The following is a 23,450-nucleotide window of genomic DNA, read 5'->3' as shown; positions in this document are numbered from 1 at the left end:
TTTTGCTAGCGTTTAGGAAAAAACCCCAAAGTATGTTGTTTTTTTGCAGAGCCGCCCTCCCCCCTGGCTCGTTTGGGGTAAAACTCCACCATTTTCCCATATGGGTGGACAATATCAGGGAGAAACCATCTTTCCAGCAACAATATTGAATTCCCTTCCACCCGAGCGAATCTTGGGGCTTTCAGTTAAATTTTGGGTGAAAATCTGCATTTTTTTAATTCATTTTTTCCCCATTTTTTTCCTGACTCGGTGCCAAAACGCCCTGGGAAAGTCTCACTCCTGGCAGCCTTTGCCCCAACTCTGCGTCCAGTCTCAGCCCTTAAGGACGAGGATGGGGTTTTTTCTTCCTGATTCGACGGGGTTTTAGCACATAAATTAAAGGATTTGGGGGAATTTCCTCCCTTTTTCCAGAAAGCTGCGCCCGGAGTCACCAAACGGCCGCAGCATTGGGGCCAAAACAAGGAGGTTTGGGCAATCCGGTGGGTCAAGAGCACCAAACCCTCCTCAGATCCGACTTGAAGCAGAATTTGCGCTCGCCGATTTTTTTTTTCCCCCGCATGCCGATATTTATGCCTGTGAATCATCTTTTTGGGGGAAAATCCCAAAAAGCATCAGTCCTGGGGTTGGGGGTTTTTTTTGCACCAAGAAATCCAAGCGATGGACGTGGTGGCCCGTGGTGAAAACCCGCTGTTGCCCAACAGCATCTGAGCATTGCCTGGGGAAAACAGCTTCCCCTAAAAACACCTTTTCTTACCAAAAATGGAGGGGAAAAGGGGAAAATAAGAATAAAACCTGAAAAAAAAATAATGTGGCCACAATATGTGCCTTGTAAACATGTGTCCTTCACTTCCACGCGCCGATGTGGTGGTCCCCGCGCTCCCATGGGCAGCCGGGGCAGCCGCCAGCGCTTTCAGTTTGCTTTTTTTTCACCAATTTTGTTTTTGTTCTTGCCGGTTTTTTTGGCATTTTGGGGGGAGTTTTGTTTCCGGTGCTGTCACTGATTTGGGGAGGGTGCAGGAGGAGCTATTCCAGCGAGTCACTGTGGTCCAAGCCAAGGTCAGCGCCAGGCGCCGCTGGGAGGCCACCAGGCTCTTCCTCCAGCTCTTCTTCCTCTTCTTCTTCCTCCTCCATCTCGTCCTCATCCTCCTCGTCCTCCTCCTCTTCCTCGGTGCCGTCAAGGGAGTCGTCGTGGGCGGCCAGCATGGCCTGCTGCATGGCCATGGTGGCCGTAGCTGACGAGAGGGGCTGCAGGTTGTCCATGCTGAGCGAGCCTGAAATTAAAAAAAAAATATATATAAATAAGGACTCCCCAGCTAATCTAAAAAGGACAAAAAAGTGCATAAACCAAGAATAACCCAAGCGAAACGCTGTACCTAGACAGAGCACCCTGTAGGGTGTCCCACCTTCCCCAGCCACTCCCCAAGGTCCAACCTTTAATGTTTTTTTAGCTAATGCATCTTCATTAAATAACAAGAAACCATTTTTGAGCAAGTAGATGCCGAAATTGGTTGGGCAGATCTTCTCTTCATCGTCTCTTAACTTCCATCTTCCCTTCTCTTCATCTTCTCTCTTCTCATCTTGTGTGGTCCGTGCTCATCTCTGCTTTCTTCACCTTCTCTTCACCTTCTCTACTCCTCTTCATTTTCATCATCTGTTCTCTGTTCATCTTCTCTTCATCTTCTTTCTTCCCATCTTGTCTCATCTGTCTTCTATTCTCATCTTCATCTTTTCATCTTTTTTTCATTTTGTCTCCTCTCCCTATCTCCCCCTTTACCTCCTCCCCAGCACCTCAGGAGATATCCGAAGTGATGCCCCATAGTGGGTGATCCTTGAGGACTATTCCTATGCCAAGGAGATGGCAGTGCTGTATTGCCAGCTCCCTTGTGATAGCCAACTGGAAGGCCCTTCTTGCATGGGTGACCTCTTCAAAATGTTTTTCCCCAGAGGGGACTGAAAGGCTCTAGAAATCCTTAATTACCAACATCGGGCCATAATTTAACGTGTGGCCACCCCATTCAGGAAGGGCAGGGGCCATCAGAGTTTGTCCTTACCGTCAGGATTTGTCCCCGAATTGCCACCCTGCTGCTGCAGGACCCCAGCGGCAATGGAGTTGGGCCAGAATCGCTGGGTGGGCCGGTGCTGAGATTTGATTTTCTTGGCTTTGGGGGCTGGGTCCGGGTTGCTGGCGTCAAGCATTGGCTGCAGGATGCGCCGCCGGGCGTTTATGAACCTTTCCAGGGAAGACGGAAACCATTCAAGTAAATAAGAGTCATTAAAACAATTTTAAGTTAAAACAACAGACATAACAATTTAATGAGTTGCAATATAAAACTCTCTCAAAAGTGGCTGCATGGTCCAAAAAGCTGATTTTTTGCCCTATTTTATTTGTCTGTGGCATGTCATACCATTGCATTAATTTTTCCAGCTATTAGTTGGAGGCTGCTACATACTGGGTTTGCCAGGAGAGGGCACTGAGACATCGCAAAATGAACATCATCAATTAAACACATCTGAGCCCGTCTCCCAGAAATCGTCCCTAACCGCCCAAGTTACACCCAAAAAAGCATTATATAGCACCAAAATAGCGTGAAAAAAATCTCTAAAGCCAGCAAGATGACTGCATGGGCCACCGATGCGCTCACCAGTTGTTGACTTGCAAGAGGGTCAGGTTGGTTTGGGCGGCGATTTGCCTCTTCTCATCCTCTGTCGGGTAGGGGTGCTGGAAAAAAAAGGGGGGAGGAGGGCAGCAAAATGACAACCATGTGTGCAAAACAGCAGCCCTGAGTGAAAAAAAATTGAAAACCCCCCATTTTTTTCATTTTCCCACCCCAAATTTGGCAGCTTCCTGCATTTGCAAGACGCAAGGCTTAAGGGTGGCATCCAAGAGCATCACGGTTTCCCCGGTATCCTTGGGGCTTTTCCAAGGCTTTTGCTTAAAGGCAAATTTTTTTTTTTTTTAGTTTCAGCAATTTTTTAGTAACGGTTGTTGGTGAAGGCGAGATTTGAGCTTCAAAACCCACTGTCACCCAAAGCGCTCCTTGTCAGGTGCATCAATAAAACACCCTGAAATATCTGCGATAGGAGGCTACCAGCACTCAAAGCTTCAACAACTCCCTCCCAACTGTGCTAAAACCCTTCTTTCCAACCCCAAAAATGAACTTACTATCAAACTAGCCCCACATGTCATTTTTCGGACCCCCAAGCCAGCACCAGTGTTGATTCACATGACTTGTTTTCCAGCTGTTTGCCCCCAAAATAGTGTGATTTCCTTGACAAAACCACCCAAAGTCATGGCATGCAGGAGTTCCCTATCCCACCGGGACCTCAGGGATACCAAAGTGGTTAAAAATGGCTCTTTTTTGGCAAAAGTATCTCCATTTTTGGTATATTATTTCCAGGATTCCTCGTTCCGGCTGGTGCTACAAAACTCCCAAACTCAACGAAACAATGAGCATCAGTGCTATGAGGTTAAAAACTACATCATTTATGATGCCAGATGGAGAAATCATGATGGGAATCCCAAGCATCTTCTGACCAAGAGGACCAGTCTGAGAGCAAAGGTCCAACCATCCAGCAGAAGAATAATTTCTTTTAGTTTTTCGACCCAATTTTGGAAATTTCAAGCCATGTGGTTTTCCTAGCACCTGGCAGAAAATTGTTCTTCAGTTTCTGGTCTTCTAAATCCTTTTTCTGCTTTCAAATCTGCAGTTCAGCCCTTCAAAAGCATGGGAGATGCATGAGGCGGCTTGGGATGGTGGCCCAACACAGCGATGCTCTTGTCCTCAATGCAAGAAATCCAAAATTTCTTGTTAAAAAATGGCTGGGAAGTTCCCAACCAGCTGCTGCTCTGTATCCTGGGTTACGTTTTACCCCAAGTTGCTCCTTGGAGCTATTATATTCTGTCTTGCTGCTACCTTGGGGGTCTCCCAACTTCCTGGAGACCCTCATGCAGCTCTTTGCAACCAGCTTCAGAGTGATTTCTTGACCAAATTATGCAGGAAGAAGCAGCATTTTTTAGCTTTCTGCCCTTCTTTCAGCTCTGCTGATGGGAGAGCAATCTCATTGCATGAAAGAATCCCGGCTGCATCCTCTGAGCTCCCTCCGTCTACCTACATCTTCAACCCCGAAAATGGGGTGGTTTTGTAATTCTGTATTTTGATGGATTGCTGATGTGCCACAACCATACCTGCAGGGCAGCTTTCGCACCCTGGCTTGCTGGAAAAAGGTATTTTGGAGCTGTTAACTGGAAGAAAATGCTCCATCGCCCATCCGCAATAATTTGTAGAAGTCCCCTTCCGATTTTGTTTGCTTCTTCATGTATTAAGGGAGCATTTTTGCCACCTGCAGTGAAAACGGTCATCCCCAAAATATTCCCAAAATAAAACCAAAGCTACTTTGTGCCTCTGAATATAAATTCAGACAAAACACCACCTCAGCTCATTCATTTTCAGGTTTTTTTGCCTTTTTTTTCCCCCCCTTGCAGGGCGTTTTGGTGGCTGCGGTGCTCACCATGAGGTGCTGGAAGAGCCATGAGCGCATGATGTTGGTGGCATGTTTGGGCAGGACACCTCGCTTGTTCTTGGACTTCTTGTCCTCACCATCGAGGAGGGAGGTGAGATCCAGGTTCACCTGCCGGCAAGAATTACAGGGAGAGAATTGGCTGAGAACGGCGATGGGCAACCCAAAAAATGAGCAAAACCAACCTAAAATGGGACTGGGATGAGTGCAAAAACCAGGCTCTTGCAGGGAGCGTCCAAAACCCATTTCTTAAAAGATTTGCATTAAATCCCCATTTTCCGCCACGATCTCTATTTAATATCTCCATTTTTTTGCCAAGGCTTTGCAAAGGGCAATGGGCTTTTTCTCCCTGCAGTGGCACCAGCACAGCTGGGGACTGTGGTGCCGATGCCACGACTGTTTTCAATGTGCGATTAAAGGGCAAAATACTTTTACCTTAAAAAAAAAAAAAAAAAAAAAAAAGAACCCCAAAAGATGAATTTCTAAACCTGAGGTTAAAACTCTGCCACTCATTAACCCTTGCAAACCTGTGTTCCTCACCCAGCTGATTCCCACCACAAGGAGAAACATTGAGCGAAAATTTGCGCTTTTTTCCCCCTCAAAAATGAAAAATAAACATCTTGCTGCCAGAGAAGTTTTAATGAGGTTGTGGGAACTGAACTGAAATCTCAGCACTTGAGTTAAAAAGGGATTTTTTTCTTTTTTTTCCCCCAGCTCTTCATCAAAACACTTCTCCTGGATGAATTAAACATCAGGCCAGCAGGTCCCTGCGATTCCCCTGGGCTTCGGCTGAATAAATCATGCCGGTGGCGCGGGAAGAGCATCCGGAGGTGCTTGTCCGGGGCTCTCTCCCTGCCCTGATATTCCCCGCATGCATGTTTTTCCTGCCACAGAGGGTTTTGCTGCAAGATTTAAGCCTGCGACCGTGAGATATTAAAGAAAGAAATTTTAAAAAGCCAGGGAGGTGCCACCCATTTCCAAAATGCCTTTTCTTTCTTTTTTTTTTTTTTTTTTTAAAGAGGTTCCTGCAATGAAATTGGGGCATTTCAGAAAAAAATTTGCATGGTGGGATTTTTGCTGATCTGCCCCCCGGAAGCAGCGTAGCAGAAATCAAATTCCTGGGGAATGGGGGTTTGGAAGAGATCATGGGCAATGCAGCCAACGGGGATAGCAAGTTGTCCTTATAAATCCATTTTTACCCCAAATTGCCAACTTATTGCAAGAATGCAGGCACGCGGGGAAACCCTGCGTAGTTAATTGCCATGACAAAAACAGGAATAAAAACAGAGCAAGTGGCTAAAAAATACCCCAAAATCCATAAAGCAAGGAAAAAAAGGATCCATAATGTAATAGAAATAATATATATCATATATCATATAAATTCCTGTAATATACTATACTATGTTATACGTTACAATATTATATAATACAGCAATAGGATAAGCGTTGCTATAATTTTTAGGTACCCCAAAGGCGCCTGGCAGATGGATTTAATCAACTTTTCTTGCTAATTAAAAATTTAGGATACTCCAAGGGTTGAATTTATGGAGAAATTGGGGTTTTTCCTTGCTGCACCAGTGCAAAATGTTGCGTAAAATGGAAATTTGAGGTGGGAAGGTCTTACCTGTGTGTTGGGGATCTGCAGGGCACCGGGGGCGATGGCTTGGGCGAGTACCTGGCCCTGCGACGTCACCATGGTCACGGGCTGGTACAAGGCTCCACCTATGGAAAAAAAGGCTTGTGGGGGTACCAAAACCCCAAATTTCTACACCCCCTCCCAGAAGCTTTCCCATGGTCCCTACCTGGCACGGCAGGTGAGCCGCTGCCGGTACTCATGGCCAAGTTGCCCGGCGGTAGCGCTGCCGCCGGCACCACGATGCCTGGCGGTGGGTTGGAGGCAGGCGGCAGCGCCGCGGGTGAGCTCTGCAGCATCTCCTGCAAAAAAAAAATTTAAAAACATGAATTTTAATACATGGCAGGAGCATGCAAGATTTTCATTTTCCCCTTCTAATAAATCCAATGCATTGCCTTTTTTATTTCTCGTAGGTGGTTCAACAGGCAAAATTGCAGAAAAAGGGATTTTTCAGTTTGAAAATTGAAAAAAAAGGGGGAAAAATAAGTAAATCTCCCACTTAGCGTCTTCCCCAAACTCATCTTTTTTGTGCAGCCACTATTTCCCATAAGGAAAAAGGAGAGGGAAAAAAAGAGCGTGATAGAGAAGTAGGAATTTCTTCAATCATCTTCTTCTTTCTACAAATTTCTATTTTTTTTGGTGCTTTGACTGGAACTGGATGATGCAGCATTTGCTAAAAGCTGGGGCAAGAACCACAGTTTCCCCTTGCCAGAATAACAGTAAAACAGTGCAATTAATAATAATATAACCCAATCTGATAGAATTCCTTACAGCTTTAAGCTAACTTCTCACAAAAATGGGCATTTTTTTAGCCAGGGGCTGTAATCTTATTATCAACCCCATCTATGGAGCAGCTCTTGCATGTGAGAAGCAATTGGAAAAAGCCCAAATTGAATGATTATTTGAGTATTTAATGCAACATTTTGGGAAGGGAAAGGTGCCGCAATTGAGGGAATTGTATGGGGGAATACAGGGCTATGTACGACAACCTCACAGATGGGCACGATTTTTGTGTGTTATGCCAATAATATTTAGAAAATTACCATTTCAAAATAAGCCGAAGATAACTATATATCCCTAATTCGCCCAGCTGTAATGGAAATAAAACTGCACTCATTTCTTGCAATAAAAATATTTTTCCCCTTTTCCTACCCATTTTCCCATTCTGCATCACTTCCCTGGTGTCCGGCTGGTTCTCAGTTGTTGAACAAAATGCCAACAAAGGGGATTTTTTTTCACCTTTTTATTCCATTTCCCTACGTTCTGATGCATTTCTTCAAGAAACCTATGTCTTGGCTTAAGAAAAGAGGATTTCCCTGGACTAGCAACATGCAACAACACTGAAAAAGGTGACCACACAAACATGGTCAGGTCAGAAAAAGCTACAGCTCCTCTTTTCCTTGCAATAAAACTATAGAGATGGTAATTTGAACACACAAAACAATTAATTTTACATCAAGAGATGATGTGGGTGCCTCATTCAGCAGGGAATTAGAGTACCCTTGTGTCCACATCAATGCATTTCCCATTGCTAAGGGGAAAAAATGTCTTTTTTGGTCCTTTTTTTTTCTTTTCCCCATTACATTCATGCTTCTATCAGCTTTTTCCCCATCAGTCACCACCAATTTGCCTGTGCAATGGTTCTGAATAAACTTTGATTTCCCTGCATGTTTTTGCTATTAAAAACCCTTGCTGCATTTTCACCTTCCATGATGCCAAGCCCAAAATGTTGCAACGGACGCCTCTGCCACATGTTATTTTTGTCCTCTCCCTTGATGATCTGAATATTATTTACCTGGAAATTTTGCTGCAATTGCTGTGAATTTTTGCTTTGCCTTCCAGACATTCCTTTTCATTGCTAAATTAATTTTTAAAAATGCAAGTATGTCCATAAAATACTTGTACTTTTTTTAATATCCAGCCTTTTGAGGGAAATGGTTTTTGGTTTAAAAATGAGGATTTCTCAGCATACAGAAAGCAAAAATTGGTTGCTTTTGCATGCACTTGGACTTGGCTTTTGCTAAGCATCTAGCCAACAAACACAGTAGAAATATTCATATAAAATCAAATGTGGTCCTTGGAGAACCTCAAAAGCAGTCACGTACGGCCAGGGGTAACCAGAGATTTGGACCAGCCTTGGGACATCCAGCTTTCCTCTCCCACCTTGTTTTTCCACAATTTCTCCAAAAGAATGGCATCCAGAAGACCATTTTTGGAAGTACATTGAGAAGAAATAATTTGGGATATCTGAAAGTGGGAACAAGAAACTTCTATATGCAGATATAGTGGTCAAAGCCATCTTCAACAGCATTTTATGATGACAAAAATTGCATGTTTTTGGTGGCGTAGAGGAGAACTGTCCTAAAACACCATCTCAGCGGTGTCCACAAAGGCAGAATATTGGTAATTATCCGAAAAAGATATGAAAGAAATTCATGGTGTATCTGCAACATCAATGTGAAACCAAGGGTACCCAACGGAAGTGGAGGCTCTGCCTTAACATAAATATAGATATCTCCAAGAAGATTTTAAAACTATATTTTACATACTAATTGCCTTGGATTACAAATGCCAGCCAATTTATATTACGCTTGTGATTTTGCTGCAGTGGAAAATGTTGTATTTTAGGACTCAAAGAAGTTGAAATGTTTCCGGCAAGTTTGAAACTTGAATGTAAAAAAATGCATCACTAGGTGTCTCTGCAGCTCCACATCTTGGCACTGACCTTCTGTGGCCCTATGGCAAAACACGATTTCTCCAAATTAAAAGTCACTTTATTGAAGAAAAAGACCTGGTACATAATGCATCGCACAAAAAAACCCTTTCTCGCAGCAAGGCAAGTTGCAAAGACCAAGTGCCCAAGCGTGAATAAGTGCCAAAATTCAATGCTACTTGGGCTAATGTCCTCCCCCTTGTGCTTTATAATACAGCAATTTATTTTTGGGTGGCACATGTGCGTAAAAATTTCTGTCTCATCCTAACTTTGTGGAATTTATTTGTGCTCGAATAAAGCTGGGGAAAATTGGGGTTGGTTGGAGAAAAAAGAAACCTATGACTTTGCCAAGAAAAGAGTTGGCCAAACTCAAACTCATGTAAGAAGATTCGTAGGGCTCCTTCGTGGATGGATGGGTAGATGGATGGAGAGGAAAAAAAGTTGACTTTAAATAACAGAGAAATCCAGGCTTGTCCACAGGGCAAACTTGGATAAATTAAGATCTATCCAGAGAAATACTACATTGAGTCAGGCCAACCCAACCGTCAGCCTCCAACCACCAGCAAGATGGGGAGGAAGAAAAGAAGAAGAAATGCTGTCCTGAAAATGACCATGTAAACACTGCTTATCTGCTGCAATTCTCACTCAAAACGAGAGCCAAGAAATGCAAGATTTAATCCAATTTAAACGTCCCTGGCACTGCTGTAGTTCTCAGTATGATTGGCTTTGTGGTGCGTTTTTTCTTGCAAGTGAAGTCAACTAGAGAGCAGTGAGGAGCAGTGAGCAGTGAGGAGCAGTGAGGACCACTTTGATGTCAAAGGAAAGCTGAACTGATTTACTTTAAGTGTGGCTTTCCCCCCCACCCCCATGCCACAAGCACCTCCCCTCTCCTATCCTTGTCTGAAAAACTCAAAAAAACTCAAAAAATATTCAGGAAATGAAAGGAGGAAGTTAAAAAGGGTCCGATGAGGACTCAAGGGAGAGGAATGAAGCCAAGTGAAAAACAACCAAGAAAAATGGAAGAAGGGGAATTGCTCGGTGGATTTGCAGGGCAAAGAGGCTAAAACTCCTCCACAAAAAAAAAGTGGAGCACGAAATGAGTAGGCAATGGAGAAAACAGGGTAGAAGAATGTTTATAAGGTAATGAAGGTTTAAGGAAAAAAAGCTAACTTTTCACCCAAACTTGGCTAAGGCCAGGAGTCATCTCCGGACTTGGCGACATGAGAAGAATTCAGCAACAGTCGAGACACCTGTTTGGGTGCTCTCTCATCTTTCCATTGCCTCCAGGCATTTTTGCATTTCCAGACATTCTTGCATTTCTCATCTTAGAAAGCAAAAATAACACCAAGCCAAGGGCCGTCCTTTTTAGATACACCGGGGAAATCCAGCCACGATTCTCCTGCAATAACATTTTGACAGCTCCGGATGTTGATTTCTCACTTTGGGTTGAACATCCTTGTTATTGCGTATCCATAATTTTTTAAGCAGGCTGTCCCGCAGTAAAAAACTTTGCAAAAAATTGAAATATTTCGCTTTCATGACTAACCTGGTGTATCTCCTCACAAAATGATTGATGCCCCTCCCATACCCTGAGAAAACCTGCTTTATGACAAACCTCGTTCATTGATATTAATCACATTTCCATTATTTAGATTTTTTAAAAAATTCCTAAATTACTGGCCCCATAGCTGGTTTACCTGCCCTCAGCGTGAGAATAATAGGATGATAATTAGCAAAATCATCCCACTTGCCATTTTTAAAACACTGATCCTGTGATTCTTCAGCTCTCTGGAACACTCCCAGCCCTTAAAACTCAACTGATGGATATAGAGTATTTCCACCCATTTTTTTATGCCTTATCCATGCAAACTCAAGTATACTCAATGAGTCAAAGCACTCGGGCACTTGACATTGCTTAGCTGGATAATTAGGAAAACATTGCCATTATATCATCACTGGTACATCATCCTCATCCAATGACCAGATGAGATGGTGGCTCCTTCTGGTCTATCACCGTGAATATTTCGGCTCCCGTTGCCTGCCCAAAATCCCTTCATCACTGAGTGAGCGTTTCCCCTCCAGTTGGGTCTTTCCTGGGTGCATTCCCATTTATTTAGCAACTGCCTCCAAATCCTCAGTTGAATTTCTCAACTTTCAAGTCTTGCCCGGAAGGGAAATGCCAGCAGCTCTGGGTTTGCAGGAATCAGAGGCGCTTGGTACCTCTCCATGGGCCTGATTATTTTCCAAAGACTCGTGCTAATTTTCTGATACGATCCCCACCTCTTTGTGAGGCACTAAATCCTCATTACTTTTCCTGACCGATGCATTCTAATTAGATCAACACTTAAAAAAAAAAAAAAAAAAAAAAAAAGGAAAAGAGGAAAAAAAAATCACAATAGCCACAGGACGGCTTTCCATCTCATTAACTCCCTCACTTATTATTTTCATGAAAATTACTGATAAAAAACGTGCATCTCCATTTGCTGGGACCGGGAGCTTCGTCGGCTCCTATCTAACATCTCTCTCATCACCCGGGATGCGAGTGGTTGCCATGGTGACGCACAATAATAGAAACTAATAAATTACAAACGAGATGCTCGTTGAGCAATTATTGTTCTCTTTTATGCAAGTGTCTTGCTAATTTTGATCATAAGGAATGCTACCATAAAGCAGTGAAGGGATAATAAGTCCATTTCTAGAGATTATTAGAAAATAGAGAGAGGCTGGGCTTTTTTAGATCAATGATTAAGTGGTTTGGTGCTTTCAGGAAACCCAAATAAGAATAAAACTTTTGGGGGGGGCTTTTCTCTCCCCATGCTGGAGGAAGAAAGTGGCCACAAGCATCATGTTGGGAGCTTCAAACTCTGCAGCACTTGGAGCTGAGCTAAAATCACATTTTTTTCCTTTCCACCACCCTAAAAATGCCCTGAAAAGACCTAAAGAAGCCCCCACCACCTGCCTCCTTTTGGGGGATAACCCCAAGAGCTGCCTGGGGACACCCTGGCTTATTTTGAGTTGGCTCCAGTTATTTCTGGTGGGACTGTGCAACATCAAATTCCATTTTCCCCCAAAAAAATCCAGTATCTGAGGGAGAGAAAACCCTAAAGGACACACAATGTTGCATCAAGGAAGTGTTCTGGGATGCAACCAGCCAACACTTACCCCCTGCAATGCAAATGTACATGAAAACCTCAACCCGTGGGCAACTTTTTTTCCAAATATTAAGTTAAAATCCCTTATTTTGCCCCAAAAGCCACCAGGGTGCAGCTTGGTTTGGCCATTTCAGTTTATATTTCTGCAATTCTTGGGCATCTCCTTGTACTTTCCCACTGTACTTGAGGCACCAAATGTTTCCTTCTCCCAGCTAAAACCCAAATTATGCAAAGAATTGTGAACATTGATCATGCTGGGGGAGAACTGCAAGGTATGCTGGGGCAAAAAAGGAGCAGTGAAGCCAAAAAGGGTTATCCGAGACACAAAAATCTGTTGAGCTGCCTTGAAACAAAGACAAGAACGGGCATAGAGGAAATGGTGGAGAAAATCATGGTGTTTCTGTCCTTCCCACCAACAAATAGTATTTTTTCATGAAAAAATGCAAATTTCTTGTCCATTTTCCCATGTGCTTGCATGGCTTCTGCAATTCCTTCCCCACATTTCATTGCTGCAACATGAGAGTTTAGGAGAAGTCCTCATCTCTCCTTTTTGCAGAGACACAAACATTGGGGTTGCAGCTCTGCCAAACCCATGAAAAAAAGGCCATGAAAAAAAAGACCATGAAAAAAAAGTTTTTAAAAAAAGAAAAAAGATCACCACAGCATCATTTATTGCACCATATGAGCAAGCTATGGGGTTTTTAAAATTATTTTCCTCAATTGGGGATGGGTTTTGATGAATTTCCAGGAGGCCACAAGAGTTGTAGAGCAACACTCAAACCTTGTTGGCCCAACTCGCCCATTGGCCAACGTGCAACGATGGTGATTACAGGCAATTTTAAGGCGTTACCTGGGGGTGGAGGCTGATGGAGGAGGGGTTGGGGGAGTAGGGCCCCCCCAAGTCATTCCTGAGTAGGTTGTCGCTGTGCATCTTGGTTTTGAGGCAGGTGATGTAGCGGTTGCAGAAGTCCTTGCACAACTCGTTGACCTTCTCCAGCTCCAGGAGATGGATGCGCAGCACCTGGATCGCCTTCACCATCTATGCAAGGGCACACAATGGCAAAATTAAAATAATTCTTTGCCTCAACACATCGGGGAAAAAAAACCAAAAAATCAATATTCTCACCCAAAATCTAACCCGGAGCCAATCCCTACAGTAGGATTAAATGCATTTCCTTTCTCAACACACCAAAAAAAGCCAAAAAAATCAATATTCTTACCCAAAACCCATCCCAGAGCCCATCCCTCTGCACCTCCGCATTTATTTTCCCTCCCCATCAACCATGCCTCTGAAATCCCAAGAGGTGAAAATTCACAAAATTTACCATTGCCTTCAAGGGAGTTGCTCCCTGTGCCCAAAAAAAGTCCAAGCCAAAGCCCTGGATGTCAAAAAGTGTTTGGTTATTCTCCGGAGGCCACTTCTTCTAACAAGATTATGGGGCTGCAACTCCACCGTAAGCTGTTGCCGGTGCAAAGCCTGGGCCTCATTAAAACGTACCCCATAAACGTTAAAAAATTTACACATAAAACATTCCTCTTGCTGAGCTGAAACCTTAAGTTTTACAGCCACTGTTTGAAATCTTGCATAATATATAAAATTTCAGCTATTCACTCCGGGGCAATAAATCTGGTTTTATGTAACAAAGCGTCTTTGCATTTCAAAGGGTATTTTTAACTTGCAAATTTTAGTGGTCATCTTTACAAACTGCGAGTTGCCCCGGTTGGGAAACATCCCGAAAAATCCAGGGCCAAACTCGGGTGGCAGCTCCACGATGGAGAAAGCGAATTTTTGGTTGGCGAACAACAGGGATGATCACTTGTGGCTGGAAAAATCCTCTTTTTTTTGCCTTTTTTTGCTTTTTTTGCTTTTTTTCCCACCCTTTTTTCCTCCTCCGCAATTGGCGCAGGCAAAGTGCAAGGTGGAGGCCTCGCGCCCCGGCTCTCTGTGTCCTCCCAGGGCTCAACGGCCATGAAAGTCAATATTCAAGGGCAAAGGCAAGAAGACCTGACACATATATGTATAAAAAATAAATCTCTCAATTATCTCAGCTCATTTGCTTAGGGTCTCATTTTATGTCCCTGCTCCGCTGCGCCGTATATCTGTCCGGATAAAGAGTTACAGTCCGATGGCGTACGTGCGCGGGGTTGTAAAAAATACAGATGCTGAATTAATTGACTGTGTGGCACTCGGCAGCTGATTGAGTTGATAATGGTGAGATCTGACCTTTTTCTAATTTCTAATTATGTGCATCTCGGCGGTGAGGAATACATGACTCTTATTCTAATGATGGCTAATGCCGCTGGCCTTTTCATCCCTGCTTTGCCATCGCTGATTTCCAGGGAATCGGTGGTGGTAAAAAAAACCAACCAAACAAAGAATAACCAAAAAAAAAGGACAATGAAAATAGGGAAAAAGTGTCAGCTCAGGAACAGGTGGAAATGTTGAGTTTTGAGCACTGCAAGACTTTTTCATCCAAAATTCCCTCCAGTTGGCGCTCCCCACCAACAGGAACAGTCCTTCTTCAGCATGACATTAACCATCTCCTCTGTCCTGATGGAGGCCAACCACACCGAGTGATTTGGATCGCTTTTGGAGAAGTTCTGGGCATTGGATAGAATATATGCATAGAGATGTTTCCTAGAAATAGGGCAAAAATACATATATATATATATATATATATGAATATGAATATATCCAGTGCTGCAAGGTCATACATGGCATCAATGCAACTGCCCATGGCCAAATTTCACCTCGGCAGCAAGAGTTGCTCCAAAACATGCCCAAAAACCATGATTGGTGTGGGGTTTTTTTTTAAGAAACCACAAAAAACCCAGTGAAAATAGCCTCTATGGACATATCTCCTGCACTGACCATTTGCTGGAGATGTTTCACCTTGATATGTGTAGGAATAGGTTTTCCTCCCCAAAATTTTAGATTTTCTTTTAGCTTCAGCTGGCTTCCTCTCTTTCCTCTTGCTATATCATTGCATCCATTTTTATGTAATTTAATATAATGGGGTTTGTTTGGTGCACCTCAACATGATGCATGTTCAGTCCCAAAACTGAAATAATCCAAAACTTGCTTTTTCTGGTTGCTCGTCCCAGAGCGATTTCTGTTCTTGGCTATCAGGCATTGCAAAATGGGTTTAGTAATCTGCAAAAGGGGCTTGCTTTGCATGGCCTGTAATTTTTTTGGAGGCCTTTCCACAGACTGCTAAAACACTCTTGATTTAGGGTTGTCAACAAAACTCTCCTCCATGAGCTGAAACTGGGTATAAAACGTGGGATTTTAATCCATCTTGAAACTGTTCCTTGCGTTTTTAGGAAAGCAGTAGTTTTTGCATTTGGATGAACATCGCTCATTCTTCTTCCCTTCATGACAGGTTGTTGGACAAACTCACCTCCCTGATATCTCCAATATTTGGAAAAAGCTTCCTGTGAATTGCCTGATTTTGCTTCTTTTCTGGGATGGAAATGCCTCTGCAAGACATCCCAGGGGGCACACCATCCCTCAGGGAAGGTGTTTTGCTCTTTGCATCATCAGAAGTGGGTGAAATTGCCTCTTTTGACCTTAAAAATCTGCTTGCGGAGCGCTGGGAGGGTGCACCAGGATGGTGCCATGGGCCTGTCCACCCACATGCTTGCCATGGAAACCACATGTGGTGGCTTCCTGGACAAAATAATGGAATTTGGGGATGTTTCCTGAGGCCCCACAAGAGAAAAGCTCCATCCCAAGCAGAGTCTTCTGAGGCGCCTTCCAGCAGCAATGGGCATGGTAGGAAATTTGGGTTGCTATGACAGGGAAGCCACCAAAAACAGTCCAAAGTGTCACAAACCATTGGTATGCATCACCCTTTTCGGAAAAAACTCTTATTTTGCCTTGTTTCTAGGACAAGAGCTGGCCATCACACTTGAAACAAGACGGTGCCAGAGAAGAAGGCAGACACTATTGCATATTGCACTGAAGAGCAGTATTTCCTGCGGAGATTGCAAGTTTTGGGGCACAAACCAGCTATCGATCTTGGCTGTTTCCAGGAAACATGTTGACCCCATGGCATTTCTGTGGGAAGACTAACCAAAAATAGGGCTGGGGTTTGTTCTCACAGGGATGTTATGGAAAAGGTCTCAGAAAAGGTCCTGAAGAAGGTCTCACAAGGTCTGCAGAGAGCACTGCCAAGATGGCCAACTCTACAAACAGAGCCCCAAGATGTTGCCCAAGATGGTAGACCTCCATAACTTGTTCCTCACCCCCTACCCTCTCCCCACACCCCAAAAACCATGTGCCAAGCCCCAGCTGCCTCTACCAGGTTGTCCAGCTCGGGGTCATCGCTGAAGAAGGGCTTGTGCTCCTGCTCCTGCTGGTGGACGAAGTTCTCAATGTCAACGTCGAAGCTGGCTGAAGTGATGCACTCGGAGCCCTGCGTCGCTTGCTCGCACTTCTCGAAGAGCAGAGTCAGCAGCGGGAACAGCGGGTGCCTGCAGAGGGCAAAGGAGAAGACCCCCCATAACGTCCACTGTTTTAGGTCCCATGTCCATTTTCAGCCCACACCATCCACCCATTCCCTCCCAGCTTGCAAGAACCTGGTGGTGTAGACCTCACTCCCAAGCCAAGGCTGAAAGTGCTCCCTCTAGACCTTTTCCAACAACAACAAAAAGCTTAAAAATTGAAAAATTCACCATCTTCTTCACCAGGCAATGACTCGTCCCAATGTCTTGGTGCTTTCCATCATTGCACCACAGCCAGCACTTTCAAGATGTTTTGACAGGCAAAAAAGTTTGGCTTCGGGGTGGATGTCTTAGAGCCATCTGCTGTCATGGTGGCTTTGCATTTTGGGGATCGACATCAGCACCCGCTCATTGATGGTAATATTTTATCCGAAAATGTCTCTCTTTGGTTAGAGATGTTGGATGGGGATGGGGTGGTATTTCCACATGCCCACAGCATCCTTTGGGCCGACCTTGCTACAGTTGCTCCTCCACCGAGAGGTCTCTTTGCACCTCCGTCAAGCACATCCATGTCCACACACAAGATGACTCTCAGAAAACAGATTTGCAATTCTTCTTGCAAATCCACAGTTTGCTCTGATGATGATGCTAAATTGATGCAATATAAAATGCAAATATACATACAACACCAAAGCACGTGGAGAAGGGGATGAAGACCATGAGGTAGCACAACCCTCAATGAGCCTCTGCAGCTGTGCAAATTAAAAAAAAAAAGTATTTATGGAGTCTTTCGGGGGAGAAATGCAAAATGCTGCGCCAGGGATGGTCTCCCCCAGCACCCCAGTTATCCCAGCGCAATGGGATTTGCTCCACCATTTTATCTCCAAAAGATGATCCAAAAGGTGATTATCAATCCCTTCCCACCAGTCTTTTCCAAGCTGGAGTCAGGCGAAGGGGTTAAACCCCTCGGCTAAGTCTTCATTTGCAGCTGCTAATACCACAGCATATTATAGTTTAATCTGTCCTGATCCCGGTTTAATGCAAGATTCACTGAGGCTGGAGCGGAGAACGGGGAGTGGGGGAAATAATTTCATAATTTCGGCAGCCCCGCTGGGGCTTAGCCGAGGGATATGAAAGGCAAATTCCAGGCAGCGGGCTGAATTATTGGGACTTAAAAACCGTCGGCTCAGCGGCAGGTGCCCGCTGCCATTTCCAGAGCCGCTCCATCAATTAGGAGCAAAGGCATGGAATTACCCCAAGGATGGGGGGGTTTTTTGGGGGGGAGGGGGGGGATTGCAGCCCCTGAGCAATTTGTGGTCCCTTTGCTTTGAGGGGTTGCATCGACCAAGGGGGGATTAAGACCGTTGCCAGCATCACCTCGCACTCTTCAGTATTAATAACTGGGGCAGTGCTGCTATTGACCCCCATGAATGTCTTGGAGCGCTGGCAGGGAGGAGGAGGGGGAGGCATGTGGCTGAGGGGGTGATGGTTTGCTTTTCAGTTGGAAATAAAATGAAATAAAAATAGAATAGAATAGAATAGAATAGAATAGAATAGAATAAAATAAAATAAAATAAAATAAAATAAAATAAAATAAAATAAAATAAAATAAAATAAAATAAATTTAATCCAATCCAGTCAATAAATAAAAATAAAATAAACCAAAATAAATAGAAAATAAAACAAAAAAAAATAAAATTACATAAAATAAAACCATAAATAAAACAAGGTGGAGGGGCAAAATCTCCAGGTATGGGTCAAGCGAGAGCACCAAGGCCCCTAGCTGAGCGCGGTGTTGAGGAGCAGTGGAATTTGAGTTTCTGCCACGAGCTATATGCTGAATTGTTGGTGCATTTTTTTCCTTTTTGCATGCAAAAAAAAAAAAAAAGCTGTTTTTTCCATTTCCAGCCTTCCTGTGGCCACAACAGGCAGTGGAAGGACACGGGTTTGCAGGCAGAGGCTGTGGCATGAAAATTGAGAGCTGGAGCCCATCCTTGCTATGAAATCTGGGGGGGAAATAGATGGATATCCAGGAAGCATGGGGAAACAGGAGGATTTTCCCCATTATGAGTGTTATGGAGGTGGAAAATAATTCCCATAGCACAAGGAAGAGTTTTGGGGTGGAAAAATCTGATTTTGCTGAATACAGTTTTGCTAAAAACCTTTTTTTTCCAGGGAATCCTCCAAATAAAAGGGCTGAACCGGCCCTGACATTTTCCTGCAGGAGAGAGGTCATTCGCAGCCACTAATAAAAAGGATTCGACATGGGCTAATAAAGAGAAATGAATTCCTCTAATGGCCTAATTTTGCACCTTCAGCAGGGCTCTGCCCGCAAGCCGGCGGCACCGTGGGCACATCACAACATGCATTTTTTTTTCACCCAGCTCCAATGTACCCCTTCCTCCCTCCAAGAAAAAAACAGACAATAAACTTAATGCAAAGAAATCCAGCTGTTTCCCACTTGGAAAAATCCCGTTTGCAGTGCTGGGGTGATTTAAGCATCGGTTCCCACGGGAGCATCATCTTTACTGGTCCAAAATCTGTTGGGAAGTCCCGGTCTCACTGTTGCATAAAGTGAATAAAATACTTTAGCTGGGAAAAAAATTGCAGCAGAGAAGTGATGCTGCTGGACCAGTCCCTGCGAAGATGCTCCCACCCCAAGCAGGGAGGGGGAGGATTAATTTTTTTCCCTTTTTTTCTATTTTTTTAATGGGTGATAAACCTCCTGCTAGAGCATAAAACCCAGCGGGGTGACTTGTCCAGCGCTTTTTATATTTCCCATCACATTTTCCCGGCGATTTCCCCCCAGGTTGATCGACCAACACTTACAGCTGATGTCTCTTGCCTTGGTGCAATTATTGAAAATTAACGAAAAAACATTGTTTTGGGTGGAGGGTACAGCCCTGGGAGGGCTTAAAAAAACCCCTGTGTGCATTTGATATCCAATGACATATACACAATCCATATTAACCACTGTATAGGTGAATATTCGGATTTTGCATGCAGCAAAAAAAGGCTCGTTGGGTGTGGGTTTAGAGATAAAGATATACTTGGGGGGTAGTTTTGGCTGGCACCCAAAAACAAGCATCCAGGTTTGGGCAACCGACTCCACGCGTGGGACTGGCCAACAATTTTTTCCCCACTTTTCTGGGTGGGAATTACCTCCAAAAAGATATTTCTGGCATTTTTTTGACCTTCAAATTAAGACTGTTAGAACTCCAAAGGGTTTTTTTTTGTTTTTGTTATCCCACGAACGCAGCAAAAATCCTCACAGAAGTGCAAAGACAAGTTGTTTTTTTTCTCGAATGACCTCTTTTGCCTTGAGAAAATTATTTCCATCGTTGGAAAAAATCTTGAGACCCGCTGCGAATAATCCTTTGCATTTTCCTGGGAAGCCGGTGGGTTTATTCCACACCTTCATTCGCCTTTCCAGGCCTTTTGGACTTGTAATATTTGAATATTTGGAGTTGAAATATTTTAATTCCTTCACTTCCAAGATGCAATTTTTTGGTTCACAAGCCGCCATGGCCTGCCCATTAACGAGGGGATAATCCTTAACCTTAAACCTTAATCCTAATTATAATATTCTACATTACTGTTACATCATTACTGTATACATTATAGCACTGTAAATAATTACATATCACTTATATATTACTTATATAATTATGCTATTTACATAATTATAATGTTGCTTATTACAATTATACGATAACATTACTGCATATATTAAAATATTATATATTATTATCTCCAAAATGACAAAAGAAGCGGACCGAAGAGGCACATCCATCTGACACCCGTTGCTGCCCGCACCCCGTATGGATGCATGAACTGCACATTTCAGGTTAACACGTGACTTTACTCCTTCTGGGTGCTTTTTTGGCCCAAAATCGCATGTTTTTGCAAAAGAAAATTTTGCATTTTCGGTGGGGGTGGGTGAAGATTTTGGGGAGGGGGGTGTGCGCTGCAAAACCAGGTCCATGAAGGAGTTCCATCACCATGCACTATTATTGATAGTATTGTTAAAAAGGAGCTAATTGCTAATCCCCCCGTTCCTGTGTGTTAATTAATGTATTTGACTAATAGCAGATTAATAATGCATTTTAATAATGAATGCATCAACGAATCGATGCATCAACCAATGCATTAATTAATGCATCGCTAAATCGATGCATTAATAATGCATTACAATAACTAATGCATTAATGGAATAATGCATTGATTAATGCATTAATTAATTAATGCACACTGATATTAGCTTGCATCACCTGTAGACGGCTCGCTTGTCGGCCTCCAGCTGCACCTGAGGGTCGCCGGCCGCGGCGGGTACTGGCGCATTGGCGGCCGCCGCCGGCGTGGCAAGATGCACGGGCTGCGCCTTGGTGGGCTGCTGGGCTGTGGCCGTCATCTGTGAGGAGGGGGAAAAATATAGGACAGGGAAAAAAAGGAAGAAAGGAAAACAAAAGTGGGGTTTATTGCACTTTTCCACAGAGTTTTGCAGCCTTCTGCACTGAATTTTTAAAATTTAGGAGGAGGCAGCCCCATGATGGGGCTCTGAGCGGGATGGTTTGGGGGGGTATGAAAACATATCTGCATTTCACCTAATCCTGGAACCAGCAGGATTAGGTTTTTCCCACTTTTTTCCACCTTTTACTTGGGGAAAAAACAGGAAAAACAAGTCCCAACATCCTTATTGCACCTCCAGCAAGGCAAAGGCGGGGCGGTAATTCATTAAGCGATGCTTTGCAGAAGTCCTAGATTAAGTTAGTTGCAGCGCTCTCCTCCTGCTCGCCACGATTTTTTTTCAAAGCAGGTATTATTGTCTAGACACACAGGCATTTTAAACTTTCTTCCAAAATGACGTGAGCCTCTTCCAACTCGCCAAGCCCAGGGATGAGTCATTTTTGCACCACGAGAAGCCAGCCAAAAAGAAGAAAAAAAAATCAATCTTTTTTTTTTTTGCCTGTGCCCAAATCACCCGTCTTTACCCCCCACGCTGCCCCAGATCACTGATGCAATGGGAATCGCAACGCGCTGGGGCTGGAAATCTACAGGCGATTACGTCTGCTATGCGATAAATCGTTCTGCTAACTAACATTTTGCTTTTTTCAAAACTGCATTTATTTTAGTTAAATACATGTATTTAAGATGTGAGACGCGTGCATGCCAGCGCATGTGCAAATCACTGCCCATCCTTCCAGCATCACCCCCAAAACTGCCAGCCCCATGTGTACAGGATTGCACGTATTTAGGGTCAATTTCCACTTCAAATTAACAATTGCATTAAAGAAAGCAGAATTATTTGCTGCCGGGCTGCAGACGGGTCCGATGTACGCCATAATGCATCCCTTTAGCTTCACAAGATTCGGTTAAAAAAAAAAAATTCAAGGAGAAATTCAATCAATTTGGGTTCAAATGCATCAGCAACGCCCCCAAATCCCCCAAATCCTCTGGTTTTAGCTCAAAATCTCAGTGGAAAATTAATGCAAAGTGGATGTTTCACCTGCTCTGGTGTGGAAATAGTGTAAAAAATGAGCATTTGCCTGTTTTCATCGGTAAATCTTCAATCTTCCCTTCAGCTGGGTAGCAAAAGGAAACCTCTGCCTCTTGCTAAATTCTATATATATAATTGATTTTTGTCTAATATACTTATATACTCATTTCTGTGTTTAGTTATATAAATATAAAATATCTATATATATTATTTATTTGTCTAATATACTTATATATTTCTGTGTTTATTTATATAGAAAGTATATATTATAAAATATATTATATATATAATACATATTGTATGTATTATTTATTTGTCTAATAGACAAATAGCAATGTATTTATTTGTCTAATAGACTTCTGTATTTATTTCTGTTATTATTTATATATAAATAAAATGTTTATATGTATACACACACACCCCCCTATAAATACATATGTGCATACACGTGTACGCCCACAGTCTTCTCCAGCCAAACCCACCCTTATACTCAGGTTCTTGGCATGAAAACAAGCAGATTTCTCACCTCCCTTAAAAGCTGCGTAAACCTGAGCCGGGCCAAAACCACGGCCCCTTTTGCTTTTAAAATGTTTGACTTTAATATTTCCTGCCTGACCTTTCGCTGCCGATACGGCGCTTTTTTTCTTTAATCTCCTTTATTGTTCATAACTCCAAAGTTTGGCTCTGGCACCTGTAAATTCACCCGGCGCTGTTTAATTTCTAATTCTCCCAACCCAGAAGTGGGTTTGATTTCCATCCCTCTTCCCTTCCCCGGTGCTAAATAAATCAGTGAAATATTGGGGTTCCTATCCCAGCAGTTTGGATTTCTCTTTTTTCCCCCTTTTTTCTATCTACAACCAAAATGCAAACAGATTTTAGGATGCTCCAGCCATGCCACTGAATATCTCCCCATCCTCTTTCTCTTCTTCCCCTTTTTTCTCCCTATTATCTCCCTTGAAAATTACTTTTTGGGGGGAAAAATTACTTTTCCCTCCCTCGCTTTTTGCCTTTTTTATTTTTTCCCCTCGTCACACTCATTTACTGGGACACCAAAGCCCTTTTCGCATCCTGCCCCAAAGTCCTGCCAAGTTGGCTCTTTCCAGCTGAGTCTGCAACTAATTGGGCTATTATCCAAAAAAAAAAAGCCTCCTCTGCGGCTGTTTCGAAGCCATTACCTCACCTTGGACTAAAGAAAATAATAATAATAAAAAAAAAATAATCCCAAGTCAGCGGAAGAAGAGGTGAGAGGATGCTCAGATGCAAGTATTTGCAGCCTGAGGGGGATGCTGGGCAGGGAAGAAGGCAAAAATGCAGCCAAAAATGGCTTTACAGGGAGGAGCTGGGGATGGGAAAGGAGGAAGAAGGCAGCAGGTTTCTGGCACAGGAGCGGGAGCGTCTCGGCAGTGGGAAAATGGGAAATATGGGGGAAAAGGGGCTGGATTTCGGTATGAAAGTTGCAGGTGTTGAAAAAGAATGCAGGCGGGGATTTTT

At 43.4% G+C, this 23,450-nt stretch overlaps 1 protein-coding gene across 4 annotated transcripts; it reads right to left on the bottom strand.

The window, feature by feature from the left end:
* Positions 1-1,023: 1,023 nt before the first annotated feature.
* On the bottom strand, positions 1,024-20,873 carry PKNOX2 (PBX/knotted 1 homeobox 2). Of its 4 annotated transcripts, none has more exons than XM_059829727.1 (9): positions 20,734-20,873; positions 16,321-16,492; positions 12,867-13,055; positions 6,321-6,453; positions 6,143-6,240; positions 4,510-4,629; positions 2,643-2,719; positions 2,052-2,230; positions 1,024-1,271 (listed from the first exon to the last, which is right to left on the bottom strand). In XM_059829727.1, exons 1-9 carry the CDS (start codon positions 20,871-20,873, stop codon positions 1,024-1,026), a joined length of 1,356 nt encoding a protein of 451 aa, XP_059685710.1. The 4 variants fall into 4 exon arrangements, with proteins under 4 accessions (XP_059685710.1, XP_059685712.1, XP_059685713.1 ...); XM_059829729.1 differs by having other exon boundaries at positions 6,321-6,441; XM_059829730.1 differs by lacking the exons at positions 6,143-6,240; positions 6,321-6,453.
* Positions 20,874-23,450: the final 2,577 nt, after the last annotated feature.

This window comes from Gavia stellata, chromosome 26 (genome assembly GCF_030936135.1).
Source record: "Gavia stellata isolate bGavSte3 chromosome 26, bGavSte3.hap2, whole genome shotgun sequence".
Classification (NCBI taxonomy): domain Eukaryota; kingdom Metazoa; phylum Chordata; class Aves; order Gaviiformes; family Gaviidae; genus Gavia; species Gavia stellata.
The sequence above is the reverse complement of the archived record's forward strand: the minus strand, read 5'-3'. Positions and strand labels throughout refer to the sequence as shown.